The sequence below is a fragment of the Cryptomeria japonica genome, chromosome 10 (genome assembly GCF_030272615.1).
Source record: "Cryptomeria japonica chromosome 10, Sugi_1.0, whole genome shotgun sequence".
In the NCBI taxonomy this organism is placed as follows: Eukaryota; Viridiplantae; Streptophyta; class Pinopsida; order Cupressales; family Cupressaceae; genus Cryptomeria; species Cryptomeria japonica.
Window position 1 is genome coordinate 449,254,580 of NC_081414.1, and position 14,250 is coordinate 449,268,829.

At 33.0% G+C, this 14,250-nt stretch overlaps 1 protein-coding gene across 11 annotated transcripts in view; it reads left to right on the forward strand.

Annotated features, from left to right (window-relative positions):
* Positions 1-3,757: 3,757 nt before the first annotated feature.
* LOC131067535 (meiotic recombination protein SPO11-1) overlaps positions 3,758-14,250 on the forward strand; it is a 195,499-nt gene continuing 185,006 nt past the window's right edge. For 3 of the 11 annotated variants that reach the window (XR_009111829.2, XR_009359073.1, XR_009111831.2), the window contains exons 1-2: positions 3,758-3,943; positions 4,024-4,129. Coding sequence is in view for 4 of the 11 variants with exons in the window: in XM_058002577.2 (XP_057858560.1) it covers positions 3,889-3,943; positions 4,024-4,129 (161 nt within the window). In the remaining 7 variants the exon portion in view is untranslated. The other 8 variants (XM_058002577.2, XM_058002576.2, XM_058002579.2 and 5 more) reach the window with 5 other exon arrangements.

A 14,250-nucleotide genomic window follows, 5' to 3' on the forward strand; every position in this document is an offset into this window, starting at 1 on the left:
TTTATTTTCGAATGTAAGTGAGATTTCTTAGTCATATATGTGTTCATTGCTAAAGAGTTTAGCCCTTTGGAAAAACCCACTTCTACCAATAATATAAAAAATGTACTAGAGAGATTAATATCAAATAATTTTGATTATAAAAATGATAATTTTTCATTCAATATAATTATTTTGATTATAAATTAAATTTATAGGAAAGATAAAGATATTATTTTAGATCATTTTATAATATTGGTTCTAAATATATCCCGTATCCCTTTATTTTGATTATAAAGAATAATTTGGATAATTAAAATATAAATTCTAACAATGATTTAAATATAAGCTTGGTATAGTAGATACAATGAGTCAAATATAAGCTTGTGAAAATATATACTTGCACCATATCAAATATTTTATATGGATCGATGGCATATATAAATTTAGAATAAAAGGGTATTAAGTTTTAGTATAATATTATAAATGATAAAGATAATGTGAAATTTAATCTAATTTCTTGTAAAGGAACCTTCAGAAGTTAGTACTTTAACTAGTAATAAATAATATAATTTTAGAACAATGGCTCTCTATCTCTCCTTTTTTAAAAAAAAAATATGCTTGGTAAACTTTTTAGTTCGATTGGTGATGCTAGCATGACACACCATCTGGCTCCATGTGAAACGCTTTTGACCTGAAGCTATGAATCGACAAGGTCACAAACGGGGGAACTCATCGCAACACTTCACTTGATCACTCCTGCGAGCTCAACGGTCCAGTGAAAGCACAAGGCATGCAAGCTTAGTGGCCCAGTAGGGATTTGAACCTTGGCGGCTGCTTCACCAACGAAGTGTTTTAACAGTGACACTACACATCTGAAGACAATGACTCTCTATCTCTTAGGATTAGACTAAATCATACATTAGTATAGCATTGATTGTTATATTATATTTACTAGAAATTTTAAAATTATATCTTCGATAGACAAAGTCACTCTACGTTTGATTCAACTCACTTCAAGTAATATATCTTGAAAAGATGCATTTAAGACATTAATGATATTGCAATTTAGTACATGTGTAAATGTATCATACATTTCATAAAATTGTGTCCAATGTATTGGATTTAATACATAAAGATATTGTGTTCCTTGGGTACCATGTAGTTTGAATATTGGTGATAGTGTGTATTTCTATTATCTAATTGATGTTAAAGAAAAATATTAATACAATGATATTGTAGTTAGGATCATGGTTATGATACTTTTGACAATAATTAAAAGCGCGTGTTAAATTGATTTATTTAAGGTAGATGCATCAATCTAAATATAAATTTTGTAATTGTCTAAGAAGACATTAAGTTGAGGGAAGAGACAACTTTGGAAAAATTATAAATGTGAACTACTTTATTATATTGATTTTATAAGTCATTATATCATGGACATACAATATGCGTTTATCTCTTGTATCAATAAATTCTAATTAATAACTTAGCTTATGTCCACTATCATGAATTGCTAATTATGTTGTCTTCTTATGGTAATTTTTTTTTGTTATTATGGATACTTTTATAATCAATGAATACATTTTATCAAGTAGGAGGAGCATTGTAACTTTCTGTATTTTCTAGTGAGAGTGTCTAGTTGATTACCATCCTTGGATAGTGGGAGAATGTGGTGTTCTCTCTATGTGCATATGTGTGACAACATGCTTATGCCAATGTTATTGAGGAGTAACTCTATAGTGTTTTGATTGTTGACAAAATTAATAAACAATAATAGAGAAAGTATAAATGTAAAGTGTATAAACTAAATTAGAGCATAGATAAAAATGTATAATAGTAATAAGAAATTGACGAACTCATATGATACTATATATACATGGAGAAACTCTTTTGAGTAAAATTCCACTAGCAAGAAAGTACCAAGCTTGTATTGATCAAGTAGAAACAAGAGCATATATAAATCTCATACAATCTTCTTCAGTCTAACACCATTCTACCAACACGAGAAAACTTGCATAATAACTCCTCCATACAAACTCAAGCACATTCATACACAAAATGAAGTCAAAGATCAAGTGCACAAACAATAAAGGTCAAAGTGTAAATCATAACAAGAATTTAGAGTTCAAACAAACAGAAAGTGAAAAGAAAAACTTTAGATAGTATCATTCTAAGTTAAAATCACATAATAAATGTCAAAAACTCAAGGACACACATACATACAATGGAGGTCAAGGTTCAAATTTGCTTCATGCAAACTAAAACATATTTAAAGTTTAAACATAAAAAATACACAAAATATGATAAACAATTCACACACTTCATAAATAGACATAGTCTAAACAATGTATTAGTCTATGTTCAAACACATATAAAGGTCAAATTGACATCACGATAAGAAGTCTAAAGTTAAAGCAAAAATAAGGTGAAATATAAAGGTCAAACAATACCATTCTAAAGGTTTATACACCATCTATAGTGAATTATACTAAATGGTTGAAACAAATAGAAATAATAAGAAGAACCAAAAATTTCCAATTCACAAAAACCATAAGTATGAATTGAAGCAAACTTGATACATATAGTGTAGGAAGCGAACCACATTCAACTTTTGGGCTATAGAGGCCGTTTTTAGTTGAAAAAATGTTTTTTGGATGAGCCAACACAAATTTTTAAATATTTGATTGGTGGACCTCTTTAAGATCCATCTTTAATAATAATGGCTTAATTTTATTCCTAGATCAAAAGTTATAACATTTAAAATTTGAGCCTCTTGCATTGAAATTTAAAAACATGTGTGAGCCTCATGCATTGACCAATTTATAGCACATGTTATGACATGTCATAAGACATCTTTGAAGGAAGCTAATGTAGTGAAAATGAAGTGCTCACATTTTGGTGAATGGATTATGAAAAATTTATTGTAAGTGGAATGACTATGCTATCTTAGCTCGTGGACTCATTTTGATTTGGGTGTTAGATTTTTGACTAGGTATTTGGATGCTACATTTTTGAGTGATTTTAGCTCATAATTTCTTAATTACCATTCAACGATTTCTTGAATTGTTTTTTCTATTTATTGAGTGTTTGAGATGAAGGTCTTCATATTGGATTTTATAGGTATTGTTATCTTAAATTTATTTGTAGATCTCTTGTTGGTAGTTCTCATGTAAAGACTTATAATTTGTAATTTCATTGTAACCATTGATTACTGAATAAGACATTGAGTGACTTTGGAGTGGAGTTTTGCTTCCAAAAGAATTTTCCCCATGTAAATCACTATGTTGTAGTATATTATTTTTGTTGTGTATCTTTCTTTGTAACTGGAAAGATATCATTTATTATGTTCACAATCACATAATATGACCTATCTTTATAGAGGATCAATCTTTTACTAATATGTAAAAATCCATAAAATGAAATCCCATTCCTTTTTAATAATTTTACAATATACATCACATAACAAGTATAATTTTAAATTTAATATATTCATTAAAATATAATTTCACAAATCACAATATTTATGTATGACAATAGTCCATTCACAAATCATCTTCATGATCCAAAATTTACCATAAGTGAAATCAAACTTCATACATCAATTTAATCACAATAAAAAAAGGGTCATAAGATCCAAATTATAGATCTAATTTTAAATCTTCATTTTTAATTGTCAATCATAATTAAATAATAGACCATCATTTATCTCATACTATAATCGACACGAGTTGAACCTTGTATACCTATGCTGTTTTCAATTTTATCATTTATTTTTTAATTTGAGCCTGATTCCAATTACTGCTCGACTGTGAGACTAACCAAGGTTAATTAGAGATTAATTTGTAAATAGTCGATTTATTTCTGGAAAATTTAAATTCAGGAGCAAAGCGAAGCAGTGATACGAAGAGAATGGAAGGAAGAGAGAGAGAGGTAACGCCCCAGGGTTTGCTCGACAGCATCAAAGGTGACTTCATTTTTCCAGAAACTTGAATATACTTTACGCACTAACATGGTAACAATCAATTTCCTATCGGAATTTATTAGATTTTACGCGAAAGCTGTTGAAGGAGTTATGGGAAGGAAACATGCCTTGTGTTGGCATAAATAAGTACCAAGCCTACTGCACTCTTGATCATCACCACCAAGCCTGGTATTGTTACGCAACATTTTATTATTGAAGCAAATAGATGGATTCTACACTGAAGTAACTTTGTTATGCGCGTTGGAATTCAAAATGTTGATGAATTCGTCTTCTTTGAAACACAGGTCTCTCCACAAGCTTTGTGTATTATTATTATAAATGACTGGAAATCTAATTTTTTGTGATTTTCGACATTTTTAATATTGAGAGCTCGTGAAAAAGGCCCCATTAAAGTGATCAATATGTGAGCATTAAAAATATTTTGTGTTATTAGCCTTGCGATTGCCTCATTATGATTCTGTGTGAAAATCCAAGGAAACGATTCTAAATCCAAATGCCCATAAACTGGAGTGATAGGGTTACACTCGGGGTGCTGTAGGAGTGGGGGTACTTTGATTTGGTACTGAGAACAGCCGATGGTAGGTGCACAAAAATGTATGGGCTATGACGAATCACCTACCCTGGTGATGAGACTCTGAGCGTGAAGCCATATCTTGACTTAGACACTGGCGGAAGCAACATGACCGTCACCTCAGCTTAAGCAATGAATTACCGTTTTTGAAGCATTCAAGTGCGTTAATTTACACTGGCCCAATTCTATGAATTTTTTGCTGATGTGATTTCGAATCTTAAAGTAATATTTTCTTATCTGCAAGACTCATTTGCTGATCTTGTATCTCAGGTTCGAATTTCGTCTGATTCTAGCCACCTGTTTTCTATTCCCATCAACTTAGGGTGTCTAAAGGAAATTTCTTGCAAATTCTGCCATTGCAGTTGGGTGTTATACTTCCTTGTGACACCCATGCAGAGCTTTGGGTGGGCGCATGTTAAATTGCATATTGACTCATTAGTGTAGTCAATCTACTTGATAATAAAATTTCAAATTTGTTCCCTGTTACATTCTCGTCAAGCCTTTTATGATTTTAATAACCCTCTTCATGCGTTCAAAAGTCGCAAATGACAAATTTCAGCGACTTAATGAGAGTTTCTGTTGCACATAAATTTGCGATCTGAATTGCGGGCAATACTTTGGATAGCCCTGCTGTCTCTTAAAAATTCCTTATTGAAAAATTATTATAGCTGCATATATTGTATTAGGGAGTTCCTTGGTATAGATTTTGCAGTTCTTGCCAGTTCATGCACCACTGTAATTCGGGAATATATCCTGCAAATTTGGCAATGAAACTATGCAGACTTAAATAAAAAATGTCAAATCAACTTCAACAAATCTAAGGGGGTCACCTAATCAATGAACCCCAACTCTCCCCTTAATGGATGCTAATGGGAGACCAATCCCACAACCTACAATTTGCACCAAATTACTCCAAAACCTACCAAAGGAACCCTTTCTTCCCTACACTGCAGCCATGGACATTGGAGGGATCACTCCAACCATCTCATGTCACGGGTCTACCAAAATCCTTTCGCAATCTTTATAAATTTGGCTTAAAATAATCAATTATATTGCTACTAGACTATTAGCAAAAAATCTAATTGAAGATGCTTTGGAGTGGTACAATCAAATCAAAGCCCCTTCAATAGTTTACATAGAAGATCTAGTTAGTGCCCTAGTCAAAGAATTTCAAAAGCATTATCTACTTGAAAAAAGTCTAGGCAATTTCATTTGTAGACACCTAAATCATCCATGTTCTAATGACATGCCCGACGTCAACACTTTCATCACTTTTGACACTGTACTAGACCTGTTGTAATTACATTCTCAGCATTTCAGCACAAATTATTTATTTAATTAAGTAGGGCTTATCCTCTTAAAATTCCCTCCATCATTCATTTAATTAAATAAATCATATTCTTTTAACTAAACTAACATTTAATTTGCATTCCCCCTAATCGATTAAATAATTTAACTATTTGATTAATTAGCCTAATTCCCCAAATCCTAGTCCAATCCCCCATTAATGGCATAATCATGTCACATTCGCAATTTAAAATTAAAAGAAATTCAAGTCACCATGAAATGGCAAACTAACATTTAATCCTAGTCATCAAATCAACTAAAACAATCCTAACCATCAATTTCCAACCACTAATTTTTAAATAAAAATTTTAAACTCCACTTCATTAATCCAAAATGAAAGTAATTCTTAATCCTATCCATCAAATCAATCAATACCATTCCTAGCCACCCATCCCCAACTGTTAATGTGATAGCGTTGGTCGGTATCCTTCAGGGCTGACATAGACATAGACAACTAAATTGTCTAATTGGCCTAATCGGTCTTAGACAATTTAGTTATACCGATTTGCTTATATTCATTAATATGCCGACTTCATATTGAACCGATCTTGTTAACAAATGATGATTAAGATGTGTTAATTAAGAAGTGCCTTTTGGGATTGAATCGGTTCTAATAAAGACGTGTTAAATATAAATGTAATCAATCCCTAACTAAAGGTCGTGTTGATTAATAAGAAGCCGACTTTTGATCAAGTCGTGTTGGTTGATCAAGGCGTGATTGATATAAACTTAAAGGTCTATTCTCTCCATCACCTTCAGCAATCAAATAGCAAGCAGATCGTATTCTCTCCATAAGTATCGAATCATTCATACAAGCAGATTGAGTTATCTTCAGCAGATTCGCATTTCTTCTTCAGCGATTCATATTCTAGCAAAGTGTGTATATCTCCATATAGATTATCTTCAGCAATTTGAGATATCCTACAGCAGTTCGTTGACATTCATCTACAGCAGATAGAAGACTATCACAGCAGTTTGAGAATCAACTAAGGAAGATCAATTGTATAAGCAGATCGTATATTCTCTATAGTGATTTGTTGCCATCCATATATATAGCTTCAAGTGTGAAGCAAAATCATTGTAAAGTCTCTTGACATAATTGAGATAATAAAGACATATTCATTGCTGGGGTTTTCACCTTCTAGAGGAAGGTTTTCCCAGGGTATACTCTGTGCAATTGTGTGAATTTTTGTCTATCTAATCTGATCACTAAAACTTAACACCAACTACCTTTTATCCAAATTCAAATTAACTTTTTATCCTTACTATCCATCTAATCAAGTCAATCCTAGCCCTCAATCAACCAACTAGCTGCATTTAATTCTCTTTTCCTTCTTAATTTTAAATTAAAAAATCCTCTCACAAAATCCTAGTCTTTCATTTCTTTCCCCCCAACTCTATAAATTCATGCCATCCCAAGCATTTCCATATGAGAAATTTTGCATGCATAAGCTATCACATTGGAGACTTCAAGAGCAACTCAACATTAACACACCATTTGGAGCCATCAAAAGGGTCATGGAAGGTATTATGCTTCTCTAAGTTTGCATTGTTCTATTAGTTTTTCATTTATGCTCCAATTCGAGGTAGAAGTAGACTATTAGTTTACTCTTGCATTCCTAGTTTAGATTTTCTCTTCTACATCATTAATGCAAAACAATTACCTCACAAAACTCGACAAATCCATCAAATGGTGAAATTCCTTAGCACATAAGGTTGACATAATGCAAAGGAATAGAGCCTTTTCAAGCTCTTTACCATGACTCAGAATTGAAACTAATAAACTACAATATAAAGTCGTGTCCTTATCTCTTAAAACAATAGAGGAAGACTTAAACCAAGACAAAAGACAAGACCATCTCATGCGCCAATTTGAGATCCCTCAACTTGCAAAACAAGCTATTGGGATCTTTGTGAAAGACAAAAATTGACATGCCATTAGTAATGGTGTGTTTGATACATTTGATCATTCTCTCAATGCCAAAAGGACTATTCACATATCATGCCTAACGCCCATTAGAACATAAGCCTTTCACAAACATTCATAGGAAATTCATTTGATCCTCCCTATCAATCACAAGCTTCAAATTACAAACACTTAAGGGTGAAATCAAGTGAAAACTATCTAGGTCTTGACCTAGGGAGCTTGATCCTTCTACATCATTCTCCCATTGGTTTGTTTGCAAAAATTTTGTTGGTTTCATGCCAATTGGGGCCATTCTCATGACAACTATTGCTCCCTCCATAACGTAGCCTACACCTTCCTTAGGCACAAATTTGAGCATTAAACCATGATTTGAGAATGGTACCAAGAGTTTCCAAAAGCAAAACAAGCTTTTGAAAACCAAAATAAGTGCAATGCTATATTAAATCAATGCCCATCTAGATATTTACACCAACTCTTCCAAATTACCACCCAAATTTGTTCTCCACTCAATCAATATAAATAAGCCAAGAATATCCTTAACCTAACCAAGCATGCAACATCATTGAATCCAGGGTTATTCCTATTTTTACAAGCAGCAAAGACAAAGTTGTCACCATGCATGACATGAAAAATACTATTTCACAAATAAACATAAATCACTAAAATGAAACCTCAACTTCCCAACCATAAAACACTATAGGGCTATCTAAATCAATCCAATCTCTTAAATAATCATTGAAAATCCCTGAACCAACTTGAGTAGTGAAAGTTAACAAAATTCCTATAGCGTCGGCCAAGTTGATGACACAATAATATTAGACATTTTCTAGCCAATGTCATTGATCTGTTCAATGACTTAGCATTTTGATCATTGCTCCTTAAACAAATTTTAGCTTTGATCTACCTAACTTGATGATTAGGGTCACATCACTGAACTCCAATTTATGTAGCAAGATCCTCTTTTCAAACTCATGCAAACATCACCCAAAGGCTAAAATATCTTCATTGAAGTTTCTTTTTGTTGTCCTTATTTTTGTTTTCAAAAAATAATGGACCATTACATAAAATTTTTGTCAAAAAATGAAAATTTTACTCTATGGCATGCTTCCCGAGGCATAATTTCGCCTTACCCTTGGACTCGACTAATCCCGAGTCCATCCACAAACCACTTTCAAATTTCATCGCATTCTGGTTTCGTTTGCTATGTTTTCCCTTCAATTTTGGGCTTTTTCTCCCTGACTGCAGGTGGGAAATTTTTCTTAAGTTGCAAGTTTTAATGTTTTCCTTTGTTTTAGTCTTTTGTAGGGAAATTTTAAGTTAATTACAAGTGCACTTTATGAAATTAGAACTTGTAACTTGCTTTTTATTTCCCCATTGATGCTTTTTGGCTTTTTAAGTCATAATAGGAACTTTTTGGATAAGTTACAAGTTAATTTTAAATTATAAATTTAAAAGTCACTTGTAATTCTTTTATAAAGTTCCTATTTAAATGATTTTACTTGTAATAGGGATTTTATTCCTCTATTACATATTTTATTTTCAAGTCACTTGTAAAGGGAATTTTATTTCCCCATTACAAGTTCTTTTTACAAGTTAAGTTATTAAAACTTGTTAAGGGGATTTTATTTTCCCCTTACAAATTATTGTGACTTGTAAATCTCTCTCAAAAACCCGATTTGCCTTATGAATGAAAATAAAGGCATTTTAAACTTGCTAAAGGGTTTTAAAAACCCGATTGCATGTGTTTGAAGGCATTTTTGAACTTGTTGCTCCTTGCCAAGAACCCGACCAAGTATTTTTCCTCTCCTAAACCGATTTTGCCACAAATTCTTCCTGATTGTTTTGGAGAAATTCGTGGATCAAGGAGGCGATATGATGGCAAGGCGGTTTTTGTGAGTTTGGCAACACGTTATCATTGATTTGGTAGCCATTTCATGCTCCATTAAACTGCGTTTTACCTCTTCAAAGACGTTTTTGCATGCCACGATTTGGGGTTTGCTTGCCACGATTTCACTCCATGATTAGGCGTTTGGCATTGTTCTTCTCCTACGTGGTATTTCCTTGAAGATTTGACTCATTCTACTTGCATTTTGCAACATGTTTTTGCTGTTTATTCTTCAAATTCGAGTTTGGAAAAAACGTGGCAAGGGTTTTTGGTGTCTATTTCTATTTAAGAGATTGATTCTTCCTTCCAAAGATTGTTTCATCTCTTGAAGAGGCATCTTGGTTAAGCAAGGTAAGATTTCTTTTGGTTTTGCTTTCATTTTTCTTCCTTGCTTTGTTTATTTTCTCTTCTTGTTCGATCTTTCTAGTTGTATATATGTTTATTTTGATAGTTCTTGCCTAAAACGGTTTTGTGAGAGGATTTTCCCCTTTGCAAAGCAATTTGTAAATTGCATTGATCTTCCCCATTTTCCCTCTTTACTTGCATTCGGGATTTTAAATCCCGATTGCAAGTAAGATGAAAATAATTGATCTACCCCTTTTGCTGGAAAATTTTAACCATCTTTTGGTGAAATTCCAAATTTCTAAGTTGGAAAATACCCATTATTTCAAAATCGGGTTTTTAAAGCCGGATTACATGTTGAAAAGTTCTTCCCATTTTCTTGAAAGTTATCTTCCCAAAATCCTTCCAGTTTTGTTCATACTCATTGCCTTTATCCGTACATACCATTCACGCCATTTCCCACATGTCAAAATCTCATTTTTCACCCATTTCTCCATTTTCCTTTTTACAAGTATACTTGCATTCAGGTTTCAAAAATCCGATTGCATGTTTGTCCTTCCCCACTTGTATACTTGTAAAATGTTCCCCAAGATCTGAAATTGGTCAAAGTCAAGTTTCAAACAGTCCCATTTATTTCCCATCTTTCTCTTACAAAGTTGTGAAGTGCAAGGGTTGGAGTTCTTCCCATTTGAAGAAGAAAAAATGTTAGTTGCAGCTGATCTTGATGTTGCTTTAACACTTTTAAGTCTTCATCACAGCATACTAGGTTGTTCTTCAATGTCAGATTTACCATTATTTTCCATTCCAAAGAAGATGAAGTATAAATATGACAAGTACCAGAATGAAGTTTCCCCTTCACAAGTATAAATGTTGACATGTCAGAAAAGATAGTAATATGCAACTGTTGTTGGACAACCACATTCATCATGCATCTTCTTTTCTAGTGGCTGCCCTAGAACTTGAATTTGTTCTTGCTTGCGCTCACCATTTCGACAAGGAGACGAGAACCATTATAAATGATGATGGTGAGGCAATAATCCGCCTTGATGTAGATACTATTGAGAAAGTCTTCAGAATACCATCAACACCTGTGTATATGGAGATTTCAAAGGATAGTGCTGCTGAGTACTATGTCAAGAGGGAAAAGGATAGTGCTGCTGAGTACTATGTCATTATTGGGGATGATGGTGAGGCGGCTCAGGGTGGAGAAGGACCCTGCAATAGGACCTGTGGGAATATGAAGAAAAAGGCGGCTATTCAAAATGTGGATTACAAAGCTATGAAGACTGCTGTTGATACAATGAACGTCCTTGAGGCTGAGGTCGCTGAGACCCTCAAAAGCCTTATGTAACTGAGTCTGTGTTGTTTTTTGGTTGCTGGTTCTATCTGTGTCTGGGTTTGGTATCCTTGTTGTCTTTTTGTGCCCGGCTAGGTTTTTGCTGTCTCTTTGGCTGCTGTTTCTAATTCTTTTCCATGCAGCCCGTTTTGTTTTGGATGTTAATCTCTGATTCTATTCTTCTTAGAATCATTTTGTAAAGGGTTTTGGGGTCCCTTCAAAACTTGTTTTTGCCTTAATCCAAAACATTCTTGGAAAACTCCAAAGTTCTTGGAGAATGCCAAACTTATTTAAAAGGAAATTTGACAGTAGCAGTGAGTTCAAGAAACCAAGATGGGTTGAATGGTACTTTCTGGATGCAGTTTTGATATTCTAGGATCTCTCCACACTTCTTGGAGAAGTTTACTATTTTCGAAATACATTAATTTTCATAAAGTTAAATATGTTGAGAGCTTAAAAATATTTTGCCGTGGTTAGAATTTATATTTAATCTATTTTATTATTTTCCATAACTTTGTTGGTTGTGTGGAAACTAATTAAATAATTAAATGATTTAAGATTTAAGTTGTTGTAAAGTGGAAAATTAGAAGAAAATTTGTATTTAATAATTTAAAAGGGGAATGTTTTGGGAGAAACAAAAGTACCTTATTGTTGGGCCAAAAATAAAGTTAAATAAGGTCACTTTAGGTAGAAAATTGAAATACAACTTATGTTTATTATTTTATTTTAAAGGTGGCCAATGTCATAAAATGTTTTTTTAAAAAGGGCCAAAAGTGACTATGCTAAGCATGGGGTACAAAGTACTGATTTAAAAGGTTGTTTTAAAAAGAATATTAAAAGTGACTTAGAAAATAAGGACTAAAAATAACATCAAATCAAAATAGTTCGAAAAGTCACTTTATTTTTATTATTGAGAGGAAAAATGAAATAAAAGAGAAATTATTGTAGTTACCTTAAAAGTGTTTTGTAAGAACCCCTATGGTTCTCCAGTTTCCAGTGCTCTTCAAATGATGAATGTTTCGATTGTTTTTGCAAATATATAACTTTTTTTGACTTTTTAACAATATAGAAATGCAAGAACAATCCATAAAGAATGACAGGAAGCAAATTACTGCAGGTAACTAACAATTAAACTGCAAGTAAGCTGAAAATGAATTTCTGTAGTAATGATGATCTATAATGGCATCCTTGTTTGTATCTACATAGAAATCATACCAAATTGCTGTAGATGGTGATAGCATTGAAACCTAGAAGTGACAGCAGCATCTTTAATGGCTGGTTATCAAATAACGTGCAGCATATATCAATCTTTCCACCCCAAAATCTATGTCAAGTGTCTCCACAATGCTGGATGCACAAAGTAGAGGAAATCTGATCACATTCAAAGGGGTGTTTAGCCTTAGGAAGAACACGTCCTGCTGCTGGTAAGCATTCCCCAGCATATGAAATATCCCAAGAGGCTCCCAATATGATGACATCCTCAATGATGACAAGGAAAGCACATTTACATAGGTGTTTTGGCCTGAAACTGCAACACGTCCTTGGCTGGGTGATCTCTGTTAACAGTAACAGCAGATAAAAGCTTGCAACCTGCTCTTTAATGGCTGCCAATGGTAAATACCTGGGTCTGCTGTAGATAAACCTCCAGAAACTTGAAACCCTAGATGAAATTTTTCACTTTTAAGCACAAATAGATTTCTTGGATGAAGCCCTCTCAAGCAATAATATCAGCTGGTATTGCACAACCTCAAAATTGCACAAACACTGAAGAGGTTTTGTTCTCCAATGCTGTAGATGACTAAAACCCTTGTGTATTTCTACACTCAACTCTCATATCAAAAAACACAAGTCAAATAACATCAAGAATGAGTTTGATTTGCTTTTTGAAACCCTTCTTATCCTCTCAACTCTTAAATGCCTTTAATTCCCTTTTGAAATCCACTTTTAGGGTTTTAATAAAACTTTATAATAACTTTTTAAACTTGGGCGCTCATACTCATAAATAATAAATGCACTTTAATATCATTTTTAATGATATATTATGTTCTCCCATTGACTTAATAAATTATTTTAATATTTGGCCCCATAAATCATAATCATTTAATTCACTTTTAAATCACTTTTAAATCACTTTAATTGAGGGTCATTGTCTTATTGTGTATAAAGTGACTTTATAACTTTATAATTGCACTTAGTAAATAATTCTTAATAATCACTTTATTAATAATTAGTATAACATATCTCCACAAATAATCATTATTTCTCCATTCCTTTTGAACGTGGGAGTTAACCATTATGTCCACTGCGCATCCAATAGCCTTACTAAAAATAGTAAGGGTCCCTCTCTATCAACCACTTATTTACTATAAATAGTAAATCCCTTATTATATGATCAAACTAGTTGTGCAAGGGATTGACACTGTAATCATAGCCCGTTCAGGTGCCCAAATATAAATATAAACCATGACTTTCCTGAAATGATGACTTACTATAAATAGTAAGTGAACCAAACTGAGTCTAATGAAGGCCAAACCTGTACCCATACGAAGCTCTGAGAGAAATAACACACCGATTTCTGCCAATTGGGGACCCTCTAAACATCTGACTTAGCCTACGAGGGCCAATCATAGGCTAACCAATCATAAAATGAGAGCGGCTAAAAAGGGGACATTACATGTTTATAAAAAGGGTGTTTTCATTTTATTTCGGTTTCAATTCTAAGTCTATATATTGTATTTTTCATAGATGATTATAATAGGACATGGGTGTATTTCCTTGGAAGTAAATCTCAAGTCTTCAGTCAATTCAAAGAGTTTAAGGCTTTTGTTGAGAATTAGACTAGTAAAAAGATTAAGTGTTTGAGGATTGATAATGGTGGTCC